Genomic DNA, 27045 nt, shown 5'->3' with positions numbered 1-27045 from the left:
TATTTTTATTATGTGCTCCAAAATTATTACCTTTTTCTAAAAAGGCCAACACACAATAAAATGAAATACTGTCAAGTAATCAACACTGATTAATAAAAAATCCCAAAAGAAAAATACCCAATTAATGCCATTAACAGTGTACTAGAGGTATCTGTTGTTTAAAACCATTTAGTTAAAATGCAGACATAAAGCTTCTGACTAAAAAAAATAAATGACCTGAGTTGGAAAACAACCAGAAAATCGAAGAGTTGCAGACTCTCACCAATTCTTCTCTTCATTACGAAATGAGAATGAAAAATCACAGATCAACAAAACCCCCCCTTTCTCAGTCCAGACAGGCTTTGATGCATTTCAGTGCTCAGCCCCAGGGCAGGAATGAGGAAAGGCTCCACGCAGGTCAAAAGCTCTGCTGAAGTCAAACAATTCTGCCTGTTGGCCCTTGGTCAACACGAGGTTCCTCAAACAGCCACGGAATGAGCTCTTGCTTGTGAGGCAGTTTTGCTTCACATCAGCTGAAAAACAAATGTGAAATATGTAGACTGTATTTCCAGTAAAAAGAAACAATACAAAGACTTGGGTTATTATTCACTTGCTTCCCCTCCTTCCCCAACAAGAGATAAAAGCAATGCCTGAGTAGCACCATGTTCCATGCATGTTTGGTTATCTGGGACATCCTTCCACGGGCAGTCACTGCTGCCTTCAAGCATAAGCCATGGACTAGGATAACCTGGGCAGAGGTTGCAGGAATAATTTGTCCCAGGGGAAAATGAGAGATGAGAGAGGGGAAAAGAGAGGAGAAAGGCATTCTACATAGGTATCTTTCAAGTTAAAAATGAAACTGGCAGAATACAAAGCAACAGCTGAGCTGTACACAGTAATGGACTGCATCAGCAATCCAAAACATGAAGTTGCAAGACAGTCCAACTCTTCTTCCATACAACCTGCCAAACAATTCATTCAACTTCTGCAGTACTCACTGAACTGAACAATTTCTCCTTTCTCTATGAACCCTAACCTTTACAGACAAAGCACTGAAGGAACAATTAGTATTACAATACTTTACTTGAAAAAAAAAATTCACAAGATGATGATAAGGCCACTTTTTTATTCAAGGAAGACCAAATATCGATCAAAATCTGCCTAATTAGCATTAATTTATTTTTCATAAAGCACTAAAACCTTGTCCAATAGAAGGTTCTGTAGCATTTTAAGCTATTATCCCTAAATCTTTCCAAATATTTAAAACCTGAGTTTGCTCTTAAAACCTCATCACTCTGCTTTCACACAAATGGAAATATCTGAACTGATAAACTGCAATGGCTGCTTCAGAGACAAATGGATATGGGCATTCTATGCTATGTGTAAAAGTGAACATATTCAAAGCCATACAAAGCCTATTTACTCAGTACTGATGTGTTCATTAAAAAGTATGCCTGCAAAAAGGCCAAACTCATGACGTTCAGACTCAATCCTCTTAATGAATACATTGTCTCAGTTCAAATTATCAACTAATGAGTAGCACAACTTAATTGAAAAGTAATTCAATTATATGTTTTGTGTTACAATTTTTTTTTACTCATCATCCTAGTACAATTGACAGACAGAAGGGAATTTACACAGAACATAGGGAATACATGTTCACCTGCAGCAGCTTGACTTGTGCCTGCCCAGCCCCTGACTTGAAACATCAGCAAAAATAAAGCAGAGAAGACCACTATGGAAACCTTACTTAGACGAATGTGAAGAAAAGCCTTGATATTAACTTGACTGCGAAAGAACCATACCTCAACATACACATGCAGGGACATTGTAAAGTCTGAGAGAGAGTGTGAAAGACAAACCATGCAGAGTAAATCCTTCTCAGAAACTAAGGAGCAGGTTTGTGTAGGAAAGTGATACGAGTTCAGCTGATCTTGCCAACACACTCAACAGATAAATGAAGTCCTCCAGAAAGACGGTATACACAAATAATACACCATGATGTCAGTGACAGTGTGGGAAATGGCAACTATGATTTATAACTCCATCAAGAACTTCATGAATGAGGGGTGGAGGATGGAACGACAGAAGGAGGAGAAGAGGAGAGAAGAGGAGGAGGGAAAGATAGAAGGAGGGGAGGAGGGAAATATAGAAGGAGAGGAGGAGAGAAAAGAGAAGTAGAAGAGAAGAGGGGGAGAGGGGAAGAGGAAGAAAGGAAGAGAGAGGAGAGAAGGAGCGAAAGCGGGAAGAGAGTGCTTGCATTAAGAGCCATTTTTACGAGAGCAAGACCAGGAGGAAGGGAAAGGAAGAGAAATATTATTGTACCTACCAGGATAGCCTCCAATATAAATGGGATTGTTTGTATCTGCAGATGTTGACTGGGTGTAGGGATTATCAGTTTGGACTAAATTCCCATCAATTATCAGTGAAATGCGATGTTTGCTTTTGTTTGCTTGAAGCTTGTGCCATTTTCCATCACACAAACTATTTGTGCCTCTTGGTTCATATGTAGCTGTTATTCTGCCAGCTCCATTGTTGACATGGAATAAAACCTGTATAAACAACCAGATGCCAATAAAGATATAAAGTAAGAATGCATGAACTAATTTGCGTAGATAAAAGCACAATCATGCTGGTGCAGAGACTTCCTTCTGAATAGATGTTTGGTAATTATGCAAAGTTAATGTTTACTTTGATGGATAGAGTGTGCCCTTATTGAAGTATCTTTAAAATCAAAGATTTAAATCTATCCATGCAATGTTCCATGGGGTCAGCTTGGATATACTTCCCTTGGGACTTCAATGTTTCTTACAAATAAAAATCAAGCAGTTTTCTCACAGAAGCTGTGACTTCACATATGAAAGAACATCCACTAATATCTAATTGAAGAGGAAGAGAACAGACTGAAAGCATTTCTCGTTGTTAATACATGTATTGATTTACTTCATGTATATATTTTTCAAAGCAGTAGACATTTCCTCAACTCTGTGGTGAGGATTAATATGTAAATATTAACTGAAAAAGCATGTCCCACAGAAACAGTGACATTTAACATTGTCTCTAGCTAGGAAGTTTTGAATAAAAAATGAGCCATTTCTGAGAAAAGGAAATACTTAGAGCAATAAAGTATACATTTTTTATGCAGGAGATGAGTGGAGAACTATGTATTGATTGTTAAATGGTCTATGGCACATAATGGCCAGTAGAAATAGAGAGTGAGTTAATTGCTCATGAATACTGAAGAAGCAACTACAAAACAGTGTGCTTTGTACATGCAATGTGTTTATCAAGAACAAGGGTAGCTCTATGGTAGAAAAAGTATTAAGCTATAAGGAGGATATATTTGGTCTAACATCTAAGGTGTGTAGTACAGGAGGTCACAGTGGCTACAGGCCAACATAAATTACACCAATTAAAAAAGAAAAAAGTTCCAGTGACTTCTGCTAATCTCACATTTTATCATATGAAGGTAATGAGAAACACTGAGACGGAAAGTCTGTCCCAGACTACTTCTGTGGGGATTTGGTTCAGACATTTTCCCTCTACCACATTTCCACTGGTGCCTATTTAGCGCTACCAAACAGTTTTAGCCTCTCAGTTTTAAGCAAGCCTTGTGAAATTAGTGTGCCAGCCCAGGGCAGCCTACCTTGCCATTTACAATCTCCAGTCCAATGGCATCAACCTTAGCACTGCTGACTCCAAGGAGAATGCCATGTACTGCTGTTGTACGAAACTCCAGTGTGATGTTCACATCAGACCGCACTCTGTAACCTTCTCTAACTGAAAAGAAGTTATGAGCCTTTAATAGAAGTCTTGTAACCCACAGTACAAGATAGAATACATTCGTCATCACTAAAAGACCTAAAAAGCTTGCTAATTACTTTTGTGGGATACAACCTTGTGGAAAGTACATTTTCCAGAGCATTAATTCACATTTTGTACTTGAAAAGGTAAATTTCCAAATAAACTTTCTTTCATTCATGTAGATTTAATAGATTTTATCTCATTTATAATAAACAATAAGAAGCACAAACGTAATCATTCATGTTACTTCAAAAGCCCTACGTCTTTTGTCTCCATGGCCTTTTAACAGACCTTAGCATCATGAACATGGATATACTTAGCTGAAGAAAGAGACAATTGATTTCCTTCTGAGTGCTAGAATCATTAGCTCTTTCACTGGTGGAATATAACCATTTGCAGAAATGACCACTTTTGCACATATGGAGTAAAGGGACTCAGAAATACATATGCAGGGCACACACTCTTTGTGTGAGTCAATTAAATACACATAGTTCCAGAAAGACCTAAAAAGAGTACGTTTTCATTAACATTAATTCAGTAAGATATTGTTTTCATTTAATGACACTTACCAAAAGCAACAAAGCCACTCCCATCAAAAAAAGTACCATCCTGCACTGTCACATAGCACTTATTCACAGCAAAGACAGAGACAGGGCTCTCGTTGTCCAGTTGTTTGCTATTAATAGTCATGTTACCAATGCAGGCAGGAATACTGTGAGTCACCTAAGCATATTGAAATATAAGAGTTAATGTGCAATACAAACTGCTGCAGTGATCTCTTAGTGATTCACCTGATGTTACCGTAAATAAAAAAGTCTCTGAACCAAACACAGCAGGATCTAAAACATTTACGTAATTCAATTTCTACTATTACCTACACTTATATAAGGTTACAAATGTGTATAATGTCTTAAAATAAATATTGTTTAAAAACACTCTCTACAATACTCTCTACAAGGTTGGAAAGGACCTTAAGATCATCTAGTTCCAACCCCCCTGCCATGGATAGGGACGCCTCACACTAGACCATGTCACCCAAGGCTCTGTGCAACTTGGCCTTGAACACTTCCAGGGATGGAGCATTTACCACTTCCTTGGGCAACCCATTCAGTGCCTTACCACCCTCACAGTGAGCAGGGATACACCCAACAAGGCATTCCAAACATGCTTTATCAAATTAACAAGTAAATAAAAAAATTGTACATTTTACAAATACACATCACCAGAATTCTATTCAGGAAAAAGATTCACTAGAATGTCTCCCCTTTTACTATTTCCAGCAATTGCCGATTCAAAGCATTAAAATATTTGTTAGCCCCATTATCCAGTTAAAAAGCATAGGTGAAAAAAGTATGCCCAGGAATTAAGAAACATTGGTATCATCACCAGAATCCTCTCTGAGATAATGGGCTGCACAAGGAGTAAGGCCACAGAAACCTACCCTTTAAAAGCATGTGTAAAAAAAAGTATGTTTTAATCTCAGACAGCTAAACCCGGACTTTCAGAGATATTTAAGGCACCTAATTCCTATTTGAATGCAGTAGGACTTAGGTACCAAAATGCCTGAGATTCTAGGTCATATTTTATTTTGTATAATGAAACACAGGAATTTGTATTCTTTGTTCATTTTTAACAGAGATTGAGAGAAAAAAGATCTATTAAGGGCTATTACTATACCACAAGGATACAAGATCTAGTTAGAATCACTAAGCCATAGAAGGCTGGAAAGATTTATCTGGTAAAGGGTCATTACTTTCTTTGCTGTTTCTCTCCTAAGTACTTCTTTTATGCCCATCAGAGGCAGGACACTGAATTAGATGGGTTTGATGCAGTATACTTATTCCAGTATTGCAAAATATCAGACACCCCAACACCCCAAGCCTTCTTACATTCCCAAGATTCTTCGGCACATAGTCTAAGGGAAGTCCACCCACGTAGAGCTTCCCCTCCACATCCAAGGTGCTACCATCTCCCAGAGCACTGACTGCTGCTAATTCCTGTCCATCCACAACGATTATACCTTTTCTTTTAACATATTCTGTCTTTATCTGGAAAAAAATGAGAGCACGCAGACATAAATCAGTAAGCTGAATCTGTTACCTAGTCATCACTTGCCATAGAAATAAGCAAGACAATTTTTAATGCTTAGATTGCTTTGACATGCTGTACTAAGGCATCCTCTTGAAATTCTTGGTGAGGCTGAGGCCGTTTCAGAATGCAGCTGAGCAGCTGAACTGCTTCCTTGCCTCCCCAAGGGCTGACAATGACTGCATGCTGTCCTGCATAAGTTTTTTCAATGTTTTAACAAACATTATTTAAAGCCACCAGTTTATTGCCTTAGGATACGAGTACATGAGTTTGAAGAGGGAAGTACTGGGCTGGTCTTCTGCAATTATTGTGCTGCCCACCAGCAAAGCCATCTCACCTCTCTGAAGCACACACTCCTATGCTGTAATTTTATGATGGGCAGTGCTGAATTTGCTATGATCAACAAGCTTTCCGGTTTCATGCTCCTATGCCTTCCTTACACTAAAACGATTACTCACATGCAGATGAGGGTCTTTATTTTAAGTCAGCTAGCCATTTATTCTTCCCTGGCTACTTTTAGCCTCATTCAGAATTCTGACCAGATTCAACATGAGGTTTCATGAATGCTTGCATTGGTAAGGGGATAAAGTAGTACAAGCAGGGTGATAGAAGCAGATGGCTGAGAACAGAAAGAAGTGCTTCTTTCAGCAGCAATGCATACTATCTTAAATTGACTGTAGAACTATCGCAATAATCACCCCCAGCTGTGAAATGGTGTGACTCAGCCTTAATCTCAAAAAATGGTTCGAGCTCATGCTTTTATGTCCTGAGTAGTAAAGGCAGGTCAGCTATTTTATGGAATCTGTTCATCTCTTAAAGAGCTGATAGTGTGAGTATGAGTTTTACATGAGTATATTTAATTTTAAACATGCAGCTGTAAATCCTGGAGCATACTTTTCTTCAGGAAAGGCAGCAGAGCTTAACTGTGATATCTCTCTCTGACAGAAGTTCACATCTGTTTTCTACATGTTAGTTTTTGCTGCTTTTTCTTCTGCTGATTATATACAAAATGCAAAAAAACACTATGCTGATGCCTTGGGCACCTAAGAGAGATAGTAGCTTTGTGTCATCAATCACTTTGTCCCACAGAAGCCAATTCCTAGAGTTAAGGCTTCAGATATGGACAAGGGAAGGCAAGCTTAGCATCCTCAACTGCCTTAAAGAAAAGTAATGTGGCCAGAATTGCTTTTAAAATTCACTCAGACATCAGTTATTTTTCACGAATCAAGCCAGAGACAGCAGCAGGTGAGCTGCTCTGAGGAACTGAGTCAATAGAGGCTGACACAGAGTCTTTGTACAGGAGACCCTGAATGCTATGTGGCACCTGGATATGACACCTGAAAGCTGTAGCCATAATTTCTCCTCAAACTTGTCTTATGCCAAGTACTCCCCCTCCAGCCTCCAAATTCCAAATGCTTACCTTTTCCATGTTGCACTAACAAAGGAAAGGAAAAAGTGCTTCCTTGCTAGTGCTAGCTGCTATGACACGGTCATGTATTAAGCAGTATGTGGGAGAAAGGAGAAAATCTGCACCCATAAATCAATTTCACCCTCTCACACAGTTGCAGGTCTTTGGTGGCATAGCACACAGAAAGCTCTCTGCATGGAAAAAGTCAGAATTTCTAGACCTCTGTGTTGGGTTCTTCTCTGCTGAAGATGACTTATTACACAGTTGGATTTCTAAATTAGCTGAGATATTTTACGACAGTTGGATGCTGAAATTGATGCAAAATCAATGAGAACTTAAAAAGGAAATAATTACATTCAAACACAAGTTATCAGAATGGTTTCATGACTGGGTTAAAACCTGCTTGCTGTTGTAAAACAGAAAGCATAAGGAAAGGCAGAAAGAAACCATCCCAGTAACTCTAGGGAAGAGGAAATGGAGTACCAGATTGGTGACTACCTACCGTATGCCATTTTCCATCACTGATAACAGCAGGGTGAAAAGCTACCGCTTTTCCTTTGCCTAGATCAAATGAGAAATAGAGCTGTCCCCCATGAAGCTGTAGGGCTGCATAATCAACTTGGTTTTGGTGAGCCATGTAGTAAATCAGGCCACTGGAGGTAAAGGTTCTGAGATTCAGCTGGACGGAAAGTCTAAACAATAAAAATTTAATGTTACTGAAAGTATTTCTTCTGCAGTGATACAAAGCTTTTCTCGAGGCAGAGAACAGCCTTCTTAGGAAACAAAATTTATCATTACAAAGGTCAGAAAAGAAGAATTTGCATTGATTCTACGCAAGTATGACCCATAATGTATTTGATAATAGAAATCAGTGCTGTACCTGTCAGAGACAGAAAAAGCGCTTGCCAGAGTAAGCTGGGCTTTAAGAGGGACAGGCTCAACTGTTCGTGACTGCAGGCTTGCATATTGCCCCAAGAAAGGAATGAATTCCAGGATAATGGTATGGCATCCATAACTATTAGGTTTGCTGGGATATAACGGGCAGACTGAGAACAGGAGGCAGCTTAAAAGGTAGAGGAGTTGATTAAGCCATTTATTATGGAGACACTAGGTTCAGACTACATAGCATCAATTCTCTGCAACGTCCTTATGTTCAGTAATTAGAACATAAAAGCTAGAGAGGAAAAACAACTCTTTTCTCAGTGCCTGCAGAGGCTTCCTGAGTTGAAAGAAGCATATGTAGGCTGTGTTTTGGGGACCTTGTTGAGAGCCTCTGTTGAGTGGCAGAGGGGCTATCACCTATTAAGTCTCAACAGAATTAGTCTCAGCAGTCTTATCTCCTTCAGTGACCTGGGGAGTGAAGCAGACATGGAAGGTGCAATTGCAGAAAACCTGGTGAGCAGAGGGTGAGATGTTATCTGCATCAGTTTCAAGAGCAGGGACCAGCTGAGTATTGTATGTGGAAAAATACAGAAGGTGGTACAGTGAGGCTTTTAAGTCTGAGGGGTGAAAAAAATGCAGAACTTTGACCATGAGTTAAACTCATGACCAAACCTGGGAAAGACATTAATTACACTGCAGTTGTTGTGATGCCTTCTACAATGAGGAATCCAAAAAAGCCTGAACTGAGGGCCACATTTAAAGCTGGTAATGCAGTGATCATTCATGAAAGCCATCACTGCACTTCTTGCAACTCAATACAAAGTAGTACACTGTGGCATGTGTGATTCAGGATATACTCACTTCTTCCTGACAATAGACTGATTGAAGAGTAGTGTCATATGGCTGCCTTTAGCAAGTCCAAACTGATGGGCACCTTGAACACGATCAGGTAACTCATCTTTTGCACAAATAACCTGTTAATGAAAGGATTTTATTAAAAGCAATAGTATCAGGTGCTGACCAGCAAGTGCTGAATAACAGAGCTTTGTAAGGAGCAAAACTGAGCCACATGGTAACAACAAAGTATAGAGCAGCATCAATTAGCTAAACTCCAATCATTCTGAGCTGTCTTTAGGCTCAAAAAGAACTAGTCCTAATGATTAAGCTATGCTTCATAGACAGCACTTGTCTTTTTTGAGAAATGTTTGCAGTTTGAGAAGTACTCATTTACCATTTGTCTCAATTGATAGCCCTTTTGATAACAAATGATGGAAGACAAGAGTACAATTTCAGAGTGAAAATCTCATGGACTCGGTAGAAATATTTTTTGATTTAGTGAAGATGCACATTTTTGTTATGATTTGGAAGATGGAGAGCTGAGTAACAGAGTATGAGCCAAAGCTATACTTAAGCTGTAAGAAGGACAACTTAGTTCTTTTTATAGCCACAGTTGTATGAAATGTATAAAATCCTGCTTTCTGTTGCCACAGAAAAAAATTATTTCAGGATGCTTTGGAAACACTTCATTACAAAGATGTGCAGCTGCAGAAGGAGAGAAGTAATGCTTCCATCTCTCCTGGGAACAGGGTCTGTGTGAGAGGAAACAGGTGCCATGCAAGCTGCATTCAGACACTGTGTGTCTCTAGAATGGTTTCTACCTCCTCTTTTGACACAAAGCATGCGTGACCAGGAAAACGTGAATGCTGAACTGCACAGCTAATACAAAACTCAGCACAGAGCCACTTTGGTAGGAACACATGAGATGTAATAATTGCTTCCAAGTCTTTCTGCTGGAGAACTATCACTCCACTTTTCCTTTTCTTTTTTAGTGTTGCTGCCTGAACATTGACAAACCTAACTACATTTCCCTTCCAAAAGGTCATCAGGCTGTTACAAAGGTTTCTATCACAGTGTTTCTATGAGAAATAATAATTTCAAATTCACATTCCTTGAACCATACGTTCCATACCACAGAGGAAATAAATATACACTGTCCATACTTTGAGAATTCTCCGCAAAGCTAAAACACATCTTGTTGTTGAACACTTTCCTAGAAGAAGTAATAAAGCTTTGCTGTAATACATACTTTTTTTATGTCTGTAAGAGGCCTCAGGGGAACTGGCAAAGCTCGAAGTTCAGGCTGAATCTCAATGTCTTCTGGTATGGCTTTTTTAGGCTTCTCTGACAAAAAGCAGCTGTCCATATCCACATGTTCATACTTCATGGAAGTGGTGAAATACAAAAACCTGTGTTTAAAAAACCCTACATTTTAAGAGGTGAAATTCAAACTCCCTACATTTCCCAAGCACAAGGAGAGTATTTCACAGGGTCTTTGACTAGTCATGGGAGAAAGGGAAAGAACTGGCATACTGGAACAAAAAGACTGAGAATTTGCAAATAATCCAGCCACAGAACAATATTAATGGACAACATTCTTGGAAAACTATTCTGTCTGTAAATGCAGATGAAACTATCATGGAGACAGTTACATTTTGTGCTGTGTCTCTATACACATTAAAGACATTTTCAATGCTATTTGGGTATGTATGTAGCTGGCAATTTCCATTTTCTGCCTGTTACAATACCCAGTGCTTGTCTTAGGTTAAAAACCAGGCAAATGGACATCATGCAGGAAATTACAAACTACAATCAATAATTACTATATGACATTTTCAAAAACAGGGCAGTTACCCCTCTGACTTACTCCTTGTTAAAAATTATATTGCTGATACAGCCATAAAAGGAGCCAGCCATTTTTAGCCCTAAGATGCCCTCTCCTGCTGGAATGCCACCAGCATAGAAGTTGGAAATATTAATGGGTGTCATTTCTGCTGATCCACCAAGCCTCAGTTCTGCAGGGTTACTTTCATCCACCTGTACAGTTATGATCCTGAAAAAGATAAAGCAGGAAAAACATTCAACAAGGGCTCTAGACATTCATTTTCAAATGAAAAAATATTCCTTTCAGCATAAGAAATGTCCTGCTCTAAGAAATAGAGATTCCATTACTTTGCTAATCCTTTCAATGTCTTAAAACTAAAAGACCTTCCTCTTTACACAGTTTTTAACACGTGGAGTTTTTCAGATTTCTTTCTAAATTATTTTGATAGGTATCTCTCAAAATTATTTTGATAGTTGTATTTTTTCTGATATTATTTAGTATACTTTACACAAGTGGCCCAAGCCATCTAGAGATTTTGAGAGCTTTTAACTACAACTTCATCCGTGGCTGTATGCTGTAAACAATTACCATGTAAATCAGAACACCTGCATTAACAGCATAAAAACAGTCCTGATTATTCCACATAATGAGTTAGCAAAGGCAGTTCCTCAGAGAGTGCAGTGAACTGACAACAGCATGTAACAATTAAACAGGTAGTACACTTCCCAGTCACACGTACCTCTTATTCCGGATTAGGATGACAGAGTGTTCTTGTCCATCACTGTATGTCCCATGAGCAGACTGAAGAACTACTTTCCTAGTACTTGCTCTATCACCAGCATTAACATGCACTACAAGATGACCATCCATCAGCATGATGGAAAAGAAGGGCTGTGGATTTAATCAGATTAGTTTTTAACTACAGTTCAATTTCCTGTCACTCATTCAGTGTCTAAATAGAACATTTGGAAAAAAAGTACCACCAACTTCGTTGTAAACAAACTTTTTAATGAAGCTCAAAGACTAGAAGGCATTGTACTGGTACCTCTTAGACTGCAAGCCTTCTAATGGAAAACCTCAGAGCTGGAAGTTTCTTTGGTCCACCACCCTGCTCATCCTCTTAGAGGAAAAGAGTAAGAAAGGGGCAGGTATGCCTGCTAAGATGCTGTCCTTCCATTCCAGGAGCTCCAAAACAGCCCACAAGATATGAGGTAGCGGTTTATCTCAAATCCTTCATTAACTACTTCTGACTAACAGAAGCAGAAAGTAACTTCTCTGTATTTCATGTGCAGTTTTATTCCTTGTTGCAAAAGCATTCTAGGACCTAGTAACCATACCAGGTCTCAACTGATCCTTCACATCTCCTCTGCTACAATGAACATCCTCTGTTCCCTAACCATGACTCTGTATTTGGACCTTCCTAAGCCAAATATCTTTTTCTTTCTTGTTCTTTGCAAGTTACAGCCATAAAAACCTGATGATATTGCAAAATAAAAATGACAAAAACAAAACAAAAAAATCTTTTAGTACTTGCCAAATGTGCTTGTCTACGTCGTCGCTTTTCCAGTCCCCTGCTGAGTCCAGCAAGGATGATGCCACTGCTGTTCTTTGTAGCAAAAGTTGCCATCAGTTCTGATTCTGGGCTTAAGGACTTAGGCACCAACTCAATATATCCATTGTTTAAGATGTTCACAGTACGAATAGGCTATTTTATGAGGAAGAGAAATAATTACTGACTTTGTCCTCTGACTTTGTAAGAAGAACAAAAAAATTCAAGCAGAAATCAGATTATCTTAAAATCCCTAGATTCATCATTATAAACATCACTATTCATTGTTCAGTAACGATAAAGATCAAACCACAAAACGCAAAGTCTCCTACCTCCAATACACAGCCTTTCCTTACTCCATATGAATTTCTAAGCAAGTCAAAGGTTGAACGGGATATTTCCAGATTCTTGATGCATCCTATATACCTTCTACTATTAAGACCTTTCCTGAAACACAAAACATGGTGTTTTTTTTCCAAGGAGTAGTATTTGGAATCTCCTGGGAGAAAAGATTAAGTTCTCTTCAATCAGAAAAAGGCAGACCTATTTAGAAGAACGTAGTCAACCCAGTTTAAGTGGAAACAGAGGTAAATTGTGGTTTACTATTAGCGGACATTAATTCTGATCTTAAAAAGAGTCAGCCAACATTGTCCCCAAATGGAAATGTATACAAGTGTGTAGTGCTGTGTTGCCAGGCCAGGTCATTTTCCAAAACTTTAAGATGAATATTCAGCCAAAATGTAATGGCTGTTGTGTGAGAGGGTAACTGTAGCTCTCTGCTACCTAGTAATTCTTTTGCATTTCTTGAATCTGGAAGATGCTTAATTTGGGTCAAGGTTTAAGTCAGAGAAATCCTACCATAGTCCCTTTATGGCTGGTATGCCACCTAAGATTAACAAGTCTGCACCTCTGCAATAACTGCACAGAGACTAATATTGTCCTGGAATTTACCTTATTGTCAAGAGCTTAATTAGATTTCTTTTGTCATGTTTTTCCTTGCAAAGTGAAGCTAGTAGAAGAAATGTGATTTTACAAGTTCAGCAGGGATGTGCAATAGATAAACAAAAGACATGCTAATAAAACATGTATTTGTAACATATTTTGTTGATCTGTTCACAATTATTTCTCCTCTTTTCCAAGTTTCAAAACTGAATTACAATACTCCTTTCCGAAGTAGAATTTTTATCCCAAACTGCAGTTTTGCCCATAAATGCCATCTGGAAAACACAAGGCTCACACAGGTAGACATCAAAGGAGCATCGTTCCAGGCAGCAGAACAGAATGCTTGCTGCAATTTGACACAAAAAATAGTTGCTACTGTTGTGGAAATCACCCATGGAAAGGAATCATAGAATCATAGAATAGTTAGGATTGGAAAGGACCTCAAGATCACCTAGTTCCAACCCCCCTGTCATGGACAGGGACACCTCACACTAAACCATCCCATCCAAGGCTTCATCCAGCCTGGCCTTGAACACCGCCAGGGATGGAGCGCTCTGGTCTGAACTGCACTGCCAGACCTATCAGCAAGAAGCACTGTATTAGGGTTTGAAGGCAAAGGACAGATAATGTGGTGGTATACATGGCCATAGACAAGACTTCAGATGTCACTGATTTTCACTAATTTCAGTGGAGATGGCAGAGTTTGTTGAAGTCTTTTCCTCTACTGACATGAGTCTTAGCAAAGGGGGGAAAGCAAGAGAACATTTTACCTCACAATCCTTGATCTTGGCAGCCCACCAATGAAGATTGGGTCCTTATCAGAGCGGTTCAGGTCTGAGGCAACCCCTGGAGATTCTCCTTGCTTGGTTTCCTTATAATTAAGGTTATATGCATCCATGACTGCCAAAATTCCTGCAAAGAAAAGAAAGTAAAGATCTGGAGAAGGACACAAATACATATTTTTTCACTTTGGCAATCCTGTCTCTAATAGGGGAAAATGTATTCATTGACTAAAACATGTACAGACAATCTTCTTATTTTTAGAATGAATAACTTGTACTTCCAGCTATTCTGTTAATCTCATTCATTCTCTCTGCTAAAACCAAATCTGGGAAAGTCTACAGAAAAAAATATACACAAGAATAATGTTATAGATACTAACATGTTGTCCTGGGTTCAGCTGTAACAGTTAATTTTCTCCTTCCTAGTAGCTGGTGCAGTGCTGTGTTTCAGCTTTAGTCTGAGAACAATGCTGATAACACACTGATGTTTTAGTTGTTGCGAAGTAATGCTTACTCCAATCAAGGACTTTTCAGTCTCATGCTCTGCCAGTGAGGGGGGTCACAGGAAGCTGGGAGGAAGCAGGGACAGGACACCTGACCCAGACTAGCCAAAGGGGTATTCCAGACCACAGCACGTCTGCCCAGTGTATAAACTGGGGGGAGTTACCCAGAAGGCCCAGATTGCTGCTCAGGTCAGAATGGGTATTGGTCAGCCGGTGGTGAGCAGTTGTATTGTGCATCATTTGTGTTTATTGGTTTGTTTTTTTATCTTTCATTTTTAGTTTTATATTCTCTCCTCTTGTTATTTCCATTATAATTATTATTAGTAGTAGTAGTAGCAATTTTATATTAAACTTTAGTTATTGGACTGTTCTCATCTCAACCCATGGGGTTTACATTCTTTTGATTCTTTTCCCCATCCTGCACAGAGGGGAAGAAGGGAAAGGGGGCAGTGAACGAGTGGCTGCATGGTTCTGAGTTATTGTCTGGGCTTAAACCATGACACATGTATTATTTGTATTGCATGCATTACTTCCCAAACATGGGTCCCAAAATACTGCTGTACTAGGTACTATTAAAGCACAGAATAAAAAACTGTGATCCCTCATATACAGACTTGGACAAAGATCTTTCACTCTTTTAAGAATATTGATATATTTGTGTCTGGCAGCTTCTGCACTGCTTGCTCTTTATGAAACACGCCAAACCAAGTGCAAGATTTGCACAGCTGTCCTTCATAAAGCAAAGTAACATAGGTCTGGTTGCTTAAGAAACTGTATTGCAAGTGACCAAATTTGGTTGCAGTGATGTTGCCTGTGGATATCTTAGATATTTGTAAATGTGCAGACAACTGTTTCTTTTAGAATGCAGCCTACCTTGTTTCTTGTTCCGACTGAATGAAATTTTGTACCACGTTCCATTGTTGTAACGATTTTCTGTTGTCAGAGCAAGAGGTCCTGAACCTAGATCAACAGTTAGTCTCACTTTGCCATCAACAAGCTCAAGGGACAAAAAATCTCTCTGTGGGGGAAACAAACAAACAAACCAATGACAAAAACCAAATAGATTAAGTTCCTGGAAATAAAATCTTCCAAAAGGATGCATTCTTGGCAGGTTTGGGTTACTGCATGAAAAAGGTTTGGGAACTCTGGTACCTAGACTATTTGTTAGGCCCAAGATACTTATCTTCGCTATGTTTAGGGAAATTATTTAATGTATACCTCACAAGGATGTCTTTTTTTTGTTTTGTTTTGTTGCTATTTGTACTTATATGTATTATGAGGCCTGATTATTCTAGCAGAAGGTTTAAATATAAAAGGCCATATTTGCCTTTTTTGGATGAAATTGACAGTAATTTGATTTGACTGTTAGCATAGTGATCAAACACTACAATGGTTGCTCAGCCAGAAACAAACAGCTTCTTCACGCAGTAAAAAAACTTTCTGAATTGTATTAAAAGTGCCTCCTCTGCACTGTAAAACTTAAGTCAGACATCACAGGCAGTGAGTATATAACAAAGCAAATGAATAATGCAGGGACTGTGAAACAATCTGTATCTAAGCAAAGATTTGTCCTCCTTCAGGAAAACCACCAGCTAAACTGCATAACATGATGCTGAAGGTCTTGAGACCATTAATTTTAGTCTAGGATTAAAACAAATCACAGATAATTCTTTTTATTGCTTAACTTTGTCCTTAGTATACATGACTGCTCTAGAGAGCCATCTCTAGGGTTCCTGTCTTTACTTTTATGTCTTATGATATCAATCACATGTAATAATCTATAGAAAGATAATAACTTGGTTTAATACACATAAATTGAAAAATAACAAAGATAGCAAGAAACCATCAAGTTATCTGAACAAGTTTTGACAGCTTAAGAATCCGATCCATTTTCTTACAGTGCCATTTGAAGCAAGATATAGAAGAAGCCCATTAGGTGAAAAGGTACTGAAAAATATTATTATCTGAGTCACTGTTGAGCGGAGTGCCTTCTCCACAACTGAGTATCCACTGCCATCAAAATGGAATGAAGTGTCCTCATCTTGTGGGCTATGGAAGTTAAAAAACAGAATTAAAAATGTTAGCTGAAGATTTCTATTTTTCCAGTAATTTTTATATAAAACATATGAAACGTTAGATCAGTTGGTGCAGCCCCCAAGCAGTATGACTAGAAAGTGTAGAAAAAGACTTAAATCTTGATGTTATGAATAACTAAAGGATTCCAGCCAAAGGCTGTTTTCATTATAGAGTCTCACAATACAGAATTTAACCATAAGGAAGGATGTATACAAGATAAAAAATGTTTTTCCCTGATGTAAGGAAAAAAAAAACATTTCTTAAGGGAAAGCATAATTGTTACAACATACACCTTCTTAATTAATACATGTCATCCATTTATCAAAATGCTTTGTGTAACCGCACTTATAATAATGTTCTATTAGCCCCTTTTCCTGCAACATAGTACTTGTAAAAAAATTCTCATACAATCAAGCAGCACCCTCTGCTGTTTCTAAATGAAACATTCTGCAAAAGAGAATATGGTCAAGCCTCTTTCTTTTCAATTCCTTAAACATAAAAATAGTGCAGTCTGCAATTAATTACAAGAAGGGCAGTAATCTCAGTGGCTACAGTTTTGCTATGGATTGTTTTAGTAAGAATGCTTTATACTGTTTTTTATCCTAGGAGAGAATGAATCTATCTTGCTCTGGAAATTACTGGAAAGCAAACATTCCAAAATAGTTGGGTTCACTGGCAGTCCCTACTTTCAATGCACAAAATAGACCACAGCAGTAGAAATCATCTGAAAAAGTAATTAATAAGTGATAAAATCCCATATAATGAAATTATTTGACACCGCTGGCACATTCAGTGCCAGTTAATCATCAGTGAAAAACCGCAATTTGTCCAAGCTCATTATTTTTACCTAACACAGAAATATATTACCTATGTAAATTACTCAGTGTGTTACAAAAAAGGGGAGTGAGACAAAATACCTTCCAAAACAGCCATTGCACTTGCCCTCTTTTTCCATGTAGTTCCAAAGACCAATAGATTTGCCATTCAAGGATGCCTCTCCCATGCACCCTTTAAAATGAGTCACCTTAACAGCAGGCGATTTCTAAAATACAAGAAATACATCATGAATACAATTAATGTTAAGTACTCTGAAAATTATGCAGCCAAATTTTTGCTTGGTTGTTTTGCTTGACCTCTTTCTTAGATACAAATCATAATCAAGGAACAACATGTTTTAGCGTAACTATTAACAGTTATGGTTTACATCATAATAATTAGTTTTGCAGCAAGTAAAAAGCAAAATAACTATGTCCTTGACTGACTTTGACATCTTATGGCATGAATAACAATGGCAAACTGAAAGAAGCCACGGAAAAAGGAAATTAGAAACTAATTCATTGTGTAATGTCCATGCATCCATGGACACCATTACATTGTGTTGTGTAATGGCCATGCATCATGCATGTACACACAACCTGCCTTGGTTAACACTTTGTGCAGAAAGTTTCTGGGGAAAATTAACTTCAGGATACTAGAACATCCTTATAGAATCTTTGCTTTATGTTCAGAGTACCTGGCATGAAGTAACCTATTCATGCAATTATTTCTAAGTCAAAAGTATATCTCAAACATATAAAATCATTTTACAGAATGCTGACATTAAAATTTAACCTTAATTTGCCCTCCAAGTCCTCCAATAAACATTAGTGTTGATTTGTTAACATCCAGTATGCTGGCTGCCCCCGGAGAGGTTGCAGATTTAGTTGAAGGCTTCTGAGTGGAGCTTATTTCCTCTATGCTAAGTGTACCTGTTTTTCCAAACCTGTAAAGTAAAAATACTAATAAATACACATGCTATTGGCTTCTTTTTTTTAAGGACAAGAAAAACCTTGTCACTGGAAAACTCAGAAGATGGTTTGTGTTCAACATTTATGTCATTCTCATTTTAGTTACCTGGTTGCATGTATCCTGTGCCATTTGTTGTTGTCAATTTGAAAATCAGGGTATTCCACTCTTGTTGATCCAGAGCCCAAATCCCAAAGAAGAGCTACTTTACCACGTCGCATCTCCACTGCAAGGAAGTCTGCCTGAAAAACATTATTCTAATATATAGTATCAAATATGTATTTTAACATGTAATATTGAAAAAGTCTTTCCAGGTTCATACGTTTAAATCCCGTATTACAGGAGCTGACTTTTAACAAAATCAGGCCCAGTAAGTTTTTACTCATTCTAACTTTTAACAAACCAAAAAAACCCTCAGCTTATATACAAGGTGAATGTTTTCTTTATAGTTATATACAAACATGAGATGTACACACACACAGACATATAGAAATGTGCCCTTTTAAGTGCATGTGAAGTGACCTACCAGCTTATAAAATAGTACTGTCACATGATAGCATGCCACAAGGAGCTATCAGCTGTGCATTTAGTAGGATTACAGAGGGAATGAAGAGGAAGTCAATGTGACAGAGAGCTACCATCTCCCTTTGAAGTTGGTGGGTGCACCTTGATCATGAGGGCCAAATTCAAGTACTTTCTGATACCAAGCAAATCGCTTCATAGACTCCAACATGCTACATGAAAGGATCACATATTGTGTTACACTCCATGAGGTTAATGCACAGCACGGAAATAGGAAGCGGAGTTTCACGACATGGCTGAGAGGCAATGCTAAGGAATCAGTGCTTTTATTCTCTGCCTTTGAGGATCTCTGGAATCATTTAAGGCACAAAAACATTTCAACCCTTAGTGAACACATTTGTCTTCAAAGGGCCTCACTTTGATACTTAGTTTGAAGTCAAGTGGGAAAAGACATATATGGTGATTTAAAATACTTGACTACCATCACCTTCAGTAAACGTATGCCAGAAACTTACCTTTCCATTACTACCCAGGTAGAAAAGGAGGTTATCCGGTTCAGCAGTTTTCACATTGAGTGTTAAGGTATTGTAATTCGTAGATGAAATCTGGGGTTGGTAGGCACGAATGCAATCTCTGTCTGCTGATACTGCAACTTTAATCTGGGAGGGGGAAGAGGGAAATGGAATCTAATCAAGTCTCAGTGTACACAGCCCATATATTCTGGAATATGTACTTAGCTTCTACCCACAAATGCAAGCCTTTTGCTGAGATACTTTCATGCAATGTAAGTATTGCTACCTGATCTTAGCAATCTTCTTGGTATCACTTGACAAAATGATTCACAAATAGAAAAGAATTAAATCTGTCATAATTCACTCATTCAATTAGGATATTAAAAGACAGTAAATCAAACTACTCAAATACCTCATAACAGAACAATTAAAACTTGGGTCAGAAGCCCATATATCAGAACAGGCCACTGTAATAATATCAGAAAATAAAGATACTGAAATTCAAAATCTGAAAGAGAAAAAGAAACCAAAAAACAACCCCACAACAATTTCTACTCTACGTTGAGAGTAAAAAAATATATATATAAAAGTCAGACAGTCTGTGATAATTCTGGTTATGTCAAAGTTTTATAACACAGCTTACGTGATTATTCACAAAACACATTTGTGAATACATTACAAGTTAAGCTTTTTAAATATTAAGTAGACACATTCAGATTCCTGTTATGGCCACTAACTCAGGACAATCCCAGGCACAGCTATAGGTTGGGCAGAGAAGAGATTCAGAGCAGCCCTGCAGAGAAGGACTTGGGGGTGCTGGTCGATGAGAAAATGAACATGAGCCGGCTTCAGTGTGCGCTCGCAGCCCAGAAAGCCAACCGTATCCTGGGCTGCATCAAAAGGAGCGTGACCAGCAGGTCAAAGGAGGTGATCCTGCCACTCTACTCTGCTCTTGTGAGACCTCACCTGGAGTATTGTGTGCATTTCTGGTGTCCTCAACATAAAAAGGACATGGAACTGCTGGAACAAGTCCAGAGGAGGGCCACGAGGATGATCAGGGGACTGGAGCACCTCCCGTATGAAGACAGGCTGAGAAAGTTGGGGCTGTTCAGCCTGGAGAAGAGAAGGCTGCATGGAGGTGTCACAGCAGCCTTCTAGTACCTGAAGGGAGCCTACAAGGGTGCTGGAGAGGGACTCTTCATCAGGGACTGTAGTGATAGTAGAACAAATAATGGGTTTAAACTTAAACAGGGGAGGTCCAGGTTAGATATAAGGAAGACATTCTTTACTGTGAGGGTGGTGAGGAACTGGAACAGGTTGCCCAAAGAAGTGGGAAATGCTTCATCCCTGGTGGTGTTCAAGGCCAGGTTGCATGGAGCCTTGGGTGCCAAGATCGTATGTAAGGTGTCCCTGTCCATGGCAGGGGGGTTGGAACTAGATGATCGTAAGGTCCTTTCCAACCCTAACTATTCTATGATTCTGTAACTCCTTTGAACACTGTCCAGCATACTGACAGGACATCAGTTCAAGCTAAATGCATGAAACTGCATGGAACTTGGTAGTGTAATGACCCATTTTAACAACAGAAAAACCTTAACTACATCAGCATCCTTGACTATGCCTCTAACAACTAAATACATAAAGCACACGTGTGCATGAGTATGGACACAGATATATGAAGTTTCTTTCCTCTAGAAGAAGTTTACAAAACAACAGAACAAACTCTCAAAAATGGAATAGGGGATTTTGCCAATACTTCTTTCCACCCTGCTAGGAACCTCTGTGGTTTATGACACTTCGAAAAATGCTACTAGTGGCTTCATTAAGCTTCAGCAGACTGTGACAGAGAAGCAATAACCATATAATTAAGGAGATTTGCAGAGAGAACTGAAAGCCTTTTATTTTTTAAAACAAACCCTCCCTAAATCTTACAATAATATTCCCATACTAAAGCCAAAGGCATACAGAAAATTATTGAGCGCAAACTCATTTTCATATTCCCCTCACAATTTAATGAGGTCCATAATACAGCTGATACACTTTTGTTGTCATTAAGGAGGAGAGCAGAAATTTAAAACCAAGTATATTGTTTGTCTTAAAAGTATTCTGGATGCATGGCAGCTTCTTGCATAGAACATATGTACATGCCAGGGTGTAGATGGCAAATTTATTGATAAAATCAACTTTGTTGTTAAGAAATTTGTAATGATACTGATATATGGAACACCCCACATCAATCTCTAAAATAAGTTCAGAAGTTAACATCTTGCCCTAAAAAGAATGGCAGCACCATCCCCTGTTTTATTTCTTTCTCACCAGAATATTTCTTCCAATTGCTTTCTGACATATTGTGTTTATTAATTATTTTTATAGGGAACAAAAGGAAATAGTAATTAAATTACTGCCTTGTTGTTCAGACAAACTCACAAATGCAATAAGAAACTTTACATGAAAAATATAAAACATTCTAACAGCCCTGCCAGTATGATTTTAGGATCAGTCAGCACTCTTGGACTTCATTGAGACCCCAGAACAACCAGGTACTTCGACTGTAAATTTTAGGATCTTTATGTCACCGAACTTCCCTGCTAAAAGTGAAAGTGAAGCCAGTTAAGTCTGGGATAACCCAACTTACAGATGCTGCCTGTTTGCGGGCCTGGCTGATGAGCTCTTTAATTTCAGACAAGTTTCTGTTCAGGTTCTCCTCTAACATTTTCAAAGGTTTCAGCCTATCCAATAAAAGACTTGCTTGTGTTTCAACTTCTTTAACTTGCTTTTCAGCTGTGATTGCTGCCAAAAGATAAATGAAATGTTGAGGCAGGTTGAAAGAGAAATGTAGTGTTGATTGCTAAAAGACGTAGCCATGGTGGCCTGTTTCTGATCATGCTGTATTCAGCAATTTTAAGCATTAGTAAGGAATATGCCTAGTTAAGGGTATCCCATGTGAATCCTCTAGAAGTCTTTTAAAAAGTTAGAACATTTTTATTGAATTAGGAAGAAATTTTCAGTCCATCAGACTCATATTTAGTGCCTATTAAAATTGAATATTAGTACTGCTTCTGCAAGCAGTGACATTTCTGAAGAGCAATGAAGCAGCAAACTTACCAGCTTTTGATGAATCAGTTATAAGTTCAGTAGTTTTCCTCAACGTGTCATTAACTCGGGACAATGCAGAAGAAGTATTCAGCAGCTTTTGACTGAAATCCCCAAAGTGATTTAAATCCACCACAGCACTGGTGTTTGCAGACACAGCTAGCTCTTTCACCTCAAGCATGTATTTCCTTGTAGCTGAAACACAGTTCACAGGTTAAAAAAAAATTCACAGCTTTCATACATATTTGGGAGTAATAAATGCCTGACTTCATAACAACATAATTACAAACATAGTCAAAACACAAGAAATGCTGTCATCTATGTTCTTTTCATAGTAAGAGTTCTGGTTTGGGGTTTCTGTATTTTTCAGTCTGTGAGGGGAGCACAAAATCAAGACTTAATGTAATCCAACTTAGCTTAACTTGAATGTGTCATGGCTTACAGAGTGAAAAGTTTATGTTCTATGAAACTGGAGTGCCAGGAGGCTGCTGCAACTCCTCTTGTCCAGTTATTAAATTTGAAAATAGCCACAGCTATGGCCCTGAACAAAAATAATGATAAATGTTCCCCAGCAGGTGATACACACGTGGATATAGCTGTAGATGTAGTTACTTTTTCTGGTACACACACACACAGAGATATATAGTAATAAAATACATTACACACAAATATAAATAATAGGATTTTCAGCAATTTTAATTAAGGCCCATTGGTTTAGATTTTCAAGACTTTTGATCAAAACACTTGATTAATCCAAGTTTTGAATTCTAGGAACTATTTTCTATTTTTCATGAGCAGCTCTGAATACAATACAGACACAGAATGCAGTGATGGAGAACTTAGTTCTGCCTATCCTAAAAGGAAGATTATATGAATACATCAAGCTTATAGTGTATAAGTTCCCTGAATGAGTGTTGGCACGCACAGTCACTAGCACAGAAGTCTATTACACCCTTTGCTTTGGGCTATGATCACCTATATATAGTGGGTGTACTACATATAAGTGCTAATTTTATTCCAATCTTGGCCTACCCCTTACACTCCCTATGCCCAGAATAGTGATAAGATGCTGCAGCTGGCACAAAAGGACTGGTTTAGGTCTACAGGACTCCTTCTTCATCGCTAGTACCTTATACAGAAGGCAATGCCACCATTAATCTCTGCCCAGATTAAAATAACAAGAGAAAGAAAACTTCTAGAAGTGTAACAGCAAAAATGAAACCAAACAATGCTGTGAGTTAAAGAGGATGATTTTCATAATGCCTTAATTTTCCATGTGTAGCTTTATGCTGCAATTAATATCCATTGTAACTTAATCACTATCACCCTTTAGTGTGAATTAAGAGCCTGAGTTGTAAAATAGGTATTTTAAAAAAGCTTTGGATTTAACATTCTAATCCAGACACACAGTACAACCCAACAACTGTGGCAGGATTTCTTTATGAGTGTTTTTCTATCTTTAAAAAATGTTATTAAGGTTGGCAAAGTATTTCAGACCCTGTTACAACTTCAAAGACATTTGCTGTTAGTTTCCATGAACTCTAGACCTTACCTTTATCCAAAATAGGTTTGTTTTGGTTTTTTTTTTAAGGGAACTCTTTTGTTTTGGAAAAAACACAGAAAGAACATTTTAACTGGTTAAATGAAGTCAGAATTTACGCGAAAACATTTAGATGCAGATGATAAGATTCACAGTGCAGTATAAACAATTTTGAGACAAGCTATCCAAAGAAAGCAAAACCTCACAATTCTGTATAAAAGTTTCTCTCCATGTGGGATTAAACATTCTAGGACTTCACTCTCTTCTCACATCAATATAATTGTATGGCTATCAGAGACCCTCCTGGTTTACAGCAGTATGAAATGCGAATCAGAGTACAGATCTTTTGATAATTCAGTTACGTTTCAGTGTTTACCAAAAAAGTAAATATTCTTTGTAAGAGAGAAGGCTAAATGAGTATAGTCTATTGCTAGGTCTCTGCAATCAGAGAATAAGCAGGATTTTATTTCAATCATACTAGATGGTTCTGTAATAAGAATGTCAATATAAATTTCACTTACCATTAGGCAATGCTCTTAGTGTCACCAGGGAATCATTAAGCTGGTTGACAATTTTACTAGTATTTTCCTGAATCTTTTCTACCTTTTTGTTCAACCCATTCAATCCAAATAAAAGGCCTGTTGGAAGAAATAACTGCGATTTTTCTATGCATAAAAAAATACCATACAACACACACAAACCCTAAGTATAGGGATAACAACAAGCATTCAGTTATTTAATTAATTGAACTTTTTTGGTCTTGTTTTTCCCAACAGAGCATGTTACAAATAGGAAATCAAAATGAATGCAGTATGCACAGATAAGCTCCCATGGGTGCTCTTCTATCCAAAGTTATCCTTTTTGGCCAATTCTATCAGACTGAATTAGAAGAAATACAGTTAGGGAAAGGTTATAAATTAAAATATTTCCATGAGTGGGAACTCTAATAATTTAGATTATGTCCTTCAGTTTTTGTGATAGCTGTCAGGAACCCCAAGTATTTTTTTCTTATATTTGTTTGTGATTTGCTTGCAGAATCCTCTCACTAGAAATAAAAATATGTAGAGCAGAGGAACAAAAACAGGGATGCATTCTGTCCATCTGAATTACATAAAGCATATATATATTTGCGAAGCCATTGATATTAAAAGCAAGACCATTTTACAAGTACAACTTCTCTCTGTGAAACATTCACTTCTTGTCCAATTCTGTGCAAAATTTCCCTTACAGCCAGCCTCTGCTCCTACACAACTCTGTTGAAAATGCTTTTGGATTTCCATGGTGCAGACTTCACTGCTTTAGAGTGATAACAAAACAAACAAATCTTGGAATTTATAGAGGAATTCCCAGCCAAAAGGCCACTTCTACAGACAAAGTTCAGTTTCTTACTGTATTTCAGCTATATAGAGAAAACAAGTAAAAATTATTATGATTTAAATATATCAACCTACATACTTGTGTAAATTCATGATTTTTTACATGAAATTGGATGAATGAATTTCTTTTAGAATTATGTTTGTTCTTCATCTACTGCACAATCTCTAATGCTTTAATTCATAAAATTTTGAATAACTGCCATTTAAAGAAAGCACTGCTTGGAAGTAATTGAGGTATAGTGAAGGCTATTTATTAAATGTTTACAGAGAAAAATTATACTCTTACAAAAAGTAAAATACCACGTAACTCCATAATACATTAGTCTTATGCAAATTAATCCCACGCAAAACTACAAAAAAAACCAAACACACAACAGTATAGGGAAAAAGAAATACAAGCAGAAATCTGAACTCTAAAGTACTGACCATCACTTCTTTTTTTCAGATTTTTAGCTTCATTCTGAAATTTGGAGCTGAGCAGTAGAATTTCTTTTCCAAGAAGACTTAGAGATTCCTCTGGCTGAAAAAAAGAGACATCAATTGCCAGATATGAAAAACACAAATTCAACTGAAAATACTTAAGTATCTGTGGATGTCCACTTCAAGTTACTGAATATTCTCACTGTTTATGAGATATTCTATTTATTACCTATTAAGCATCAATTAAAAAAATACATGTTGCCATAATTTGTCCAAGAAAGTGACATTGAATCTCTCTGTGAATTAATAGAAAAGATGGCTATAAAACAAAACCTACCAAATTCTAGTTTGAACACTGCTTCTGATTCAGTGCTGCCTTTTGGAACATCAGGAATTTCAGTTCCAGGCCTAAGTCAAAATTCCCAACACTGAGCACTTTAAAGTGACATATCTCAAAATTCCAGTCTTTAAAATATTCGTTTAATCCATTTCTCCAAACGAAAAATTTGGAAAAGTACCTTAAAGGATTTATGCCTTACAAAGCTTTAATAAGACAGAACATTATAAAACAATGTACAAGTTTACAAAACTATGGCAATTGGTTTGAACTCTATCTTGTAAATACATTGTCACATATTTGTTTCTCCAGCTATAAACATGCATGACACTTCTAAAATATAGCCCATTCCTTCACAGAATCACAGAATCCCAAGGGTTGGAAGGGACCTAAAAAGATCATCTAGTCCAACCCCCCTGCAAGAGCAGGGTAACCTACAGTACATCACACAGGAACTTGTCCAGGCGGGCCTTGAATATCTCCAGTGTAGGAGACTCCACAACCCCCCTGGGCAGCCTGTTCCAGTGCTCTGTCACTCTTACAGTAAAGAAGTTCTTCCTGATGTTAACGTGGAACTTCCTATGCTCTAGTTTACACCCATTGCCCCTTGTCCTATCACTGGATATCACTGAAAAAAGCCTAGCTCCATCATCCTGACACCTACCCTTCACATATTTGTAAACATTGATGAGGTCACCCCTCAGTCTCCTCTTCTCCAAGCTAAAGAGACCCAGCTCCCTCAGCCTCTCCTCATAAGGGAGATGTTCCACTCCCTTAATCATCTT

At 37.9% G+C, this 27045-nt stretch overlaps 1 protein-coding gene across 1 annotated transcript in view; it reads right to left on the bottom strand.

The window, feature by feature from the left end:
• Positions 1-27045, bottom strand: part of LAMA1 (laminin subunit alpha 1) — a 102525-nt gene continuing 75480 nt past the window's right edge. Inside the window, exons 41-63 of the mRNA XM_065668024.1 lie at positions 25930-26023; positions 24649-24765; positions 22600-22782; positions 22130-22284; positions 19498-19641; positions 18569-18702; positions 18287-18437; positions 17593-17717; positions 16498-16648; positions 15473-15617; positions 14085-14226; positions 12705-12819; positions 12358-12528; positions 11563-11714; positions 10866-11051; positions 10248-10407; positions 9023-9135; positions 7782-7971; positions 5673-5831; positions 4353-4506; positions 3626-3759; positions 2309-2531; positions 1-512 (exon numbers count right to left, since the gene is read on the bottom strand). Coding sequence (XP_065524096.1) covers positions 352-512; positions 2309-2531; positions 3626-3759; positions 4353-4506; positions 5673-5831; positions 7782-7971; positions 9023-9135; positions 10248-10407; positions 10866-11051; positions 11563-11714; positions 12358-12528; positions 12705-12819; positions 14085-14226; positions 15473-15617; positions 16498-16648; positions 17593-17717; positions 18287-18437; positions 18569-18702; positions 19498-19641; positions 22130-22284; positions 22600-22782; positions 24649-24765; positions 25930-26023 — 3459 coding nt within the window. The 3' untranslated portion in view covers positions 1-351. The remainder of the gene's footprint in view (positions 513-2308; positions 2532-3625; positions 3760-4352; positions 4507-5672; positions 5832-7781; positions 7972-9022; positions 9136-10247; positions 10408-10865; positions 11052-11562; positions 11715-12357; positions 12529-12704; positions 12820-14084; positions 14227-15472; positions 15618-16497; positions 16649-17592; positions 17718-18286; positions 18438-18568; positions 18703-19497; positions 19642-22129; positions 22285-22599; positions 22783-24648; positions 24766-25929; positions 26024-27045) is intronic.

This window comes from Lathamus discolor, chromosome 2 (assembly GCF_037157495.1).
Source record: "Lathamus discolor isolate bLatDis1 chromosome 2, bLatDis1.hap1, whole genome shotgun sequence".
Classification (NCBI taxonomy): domain Eukaryota; kingdom Metazoa; phylum Chordata; class Aves; order Psittaciformes; family Psittacidae; genus Lathamus; species Lathamus discolor.
This window is presented reverse-complemented; position numbering and strand designations above follow the sequence as displayed.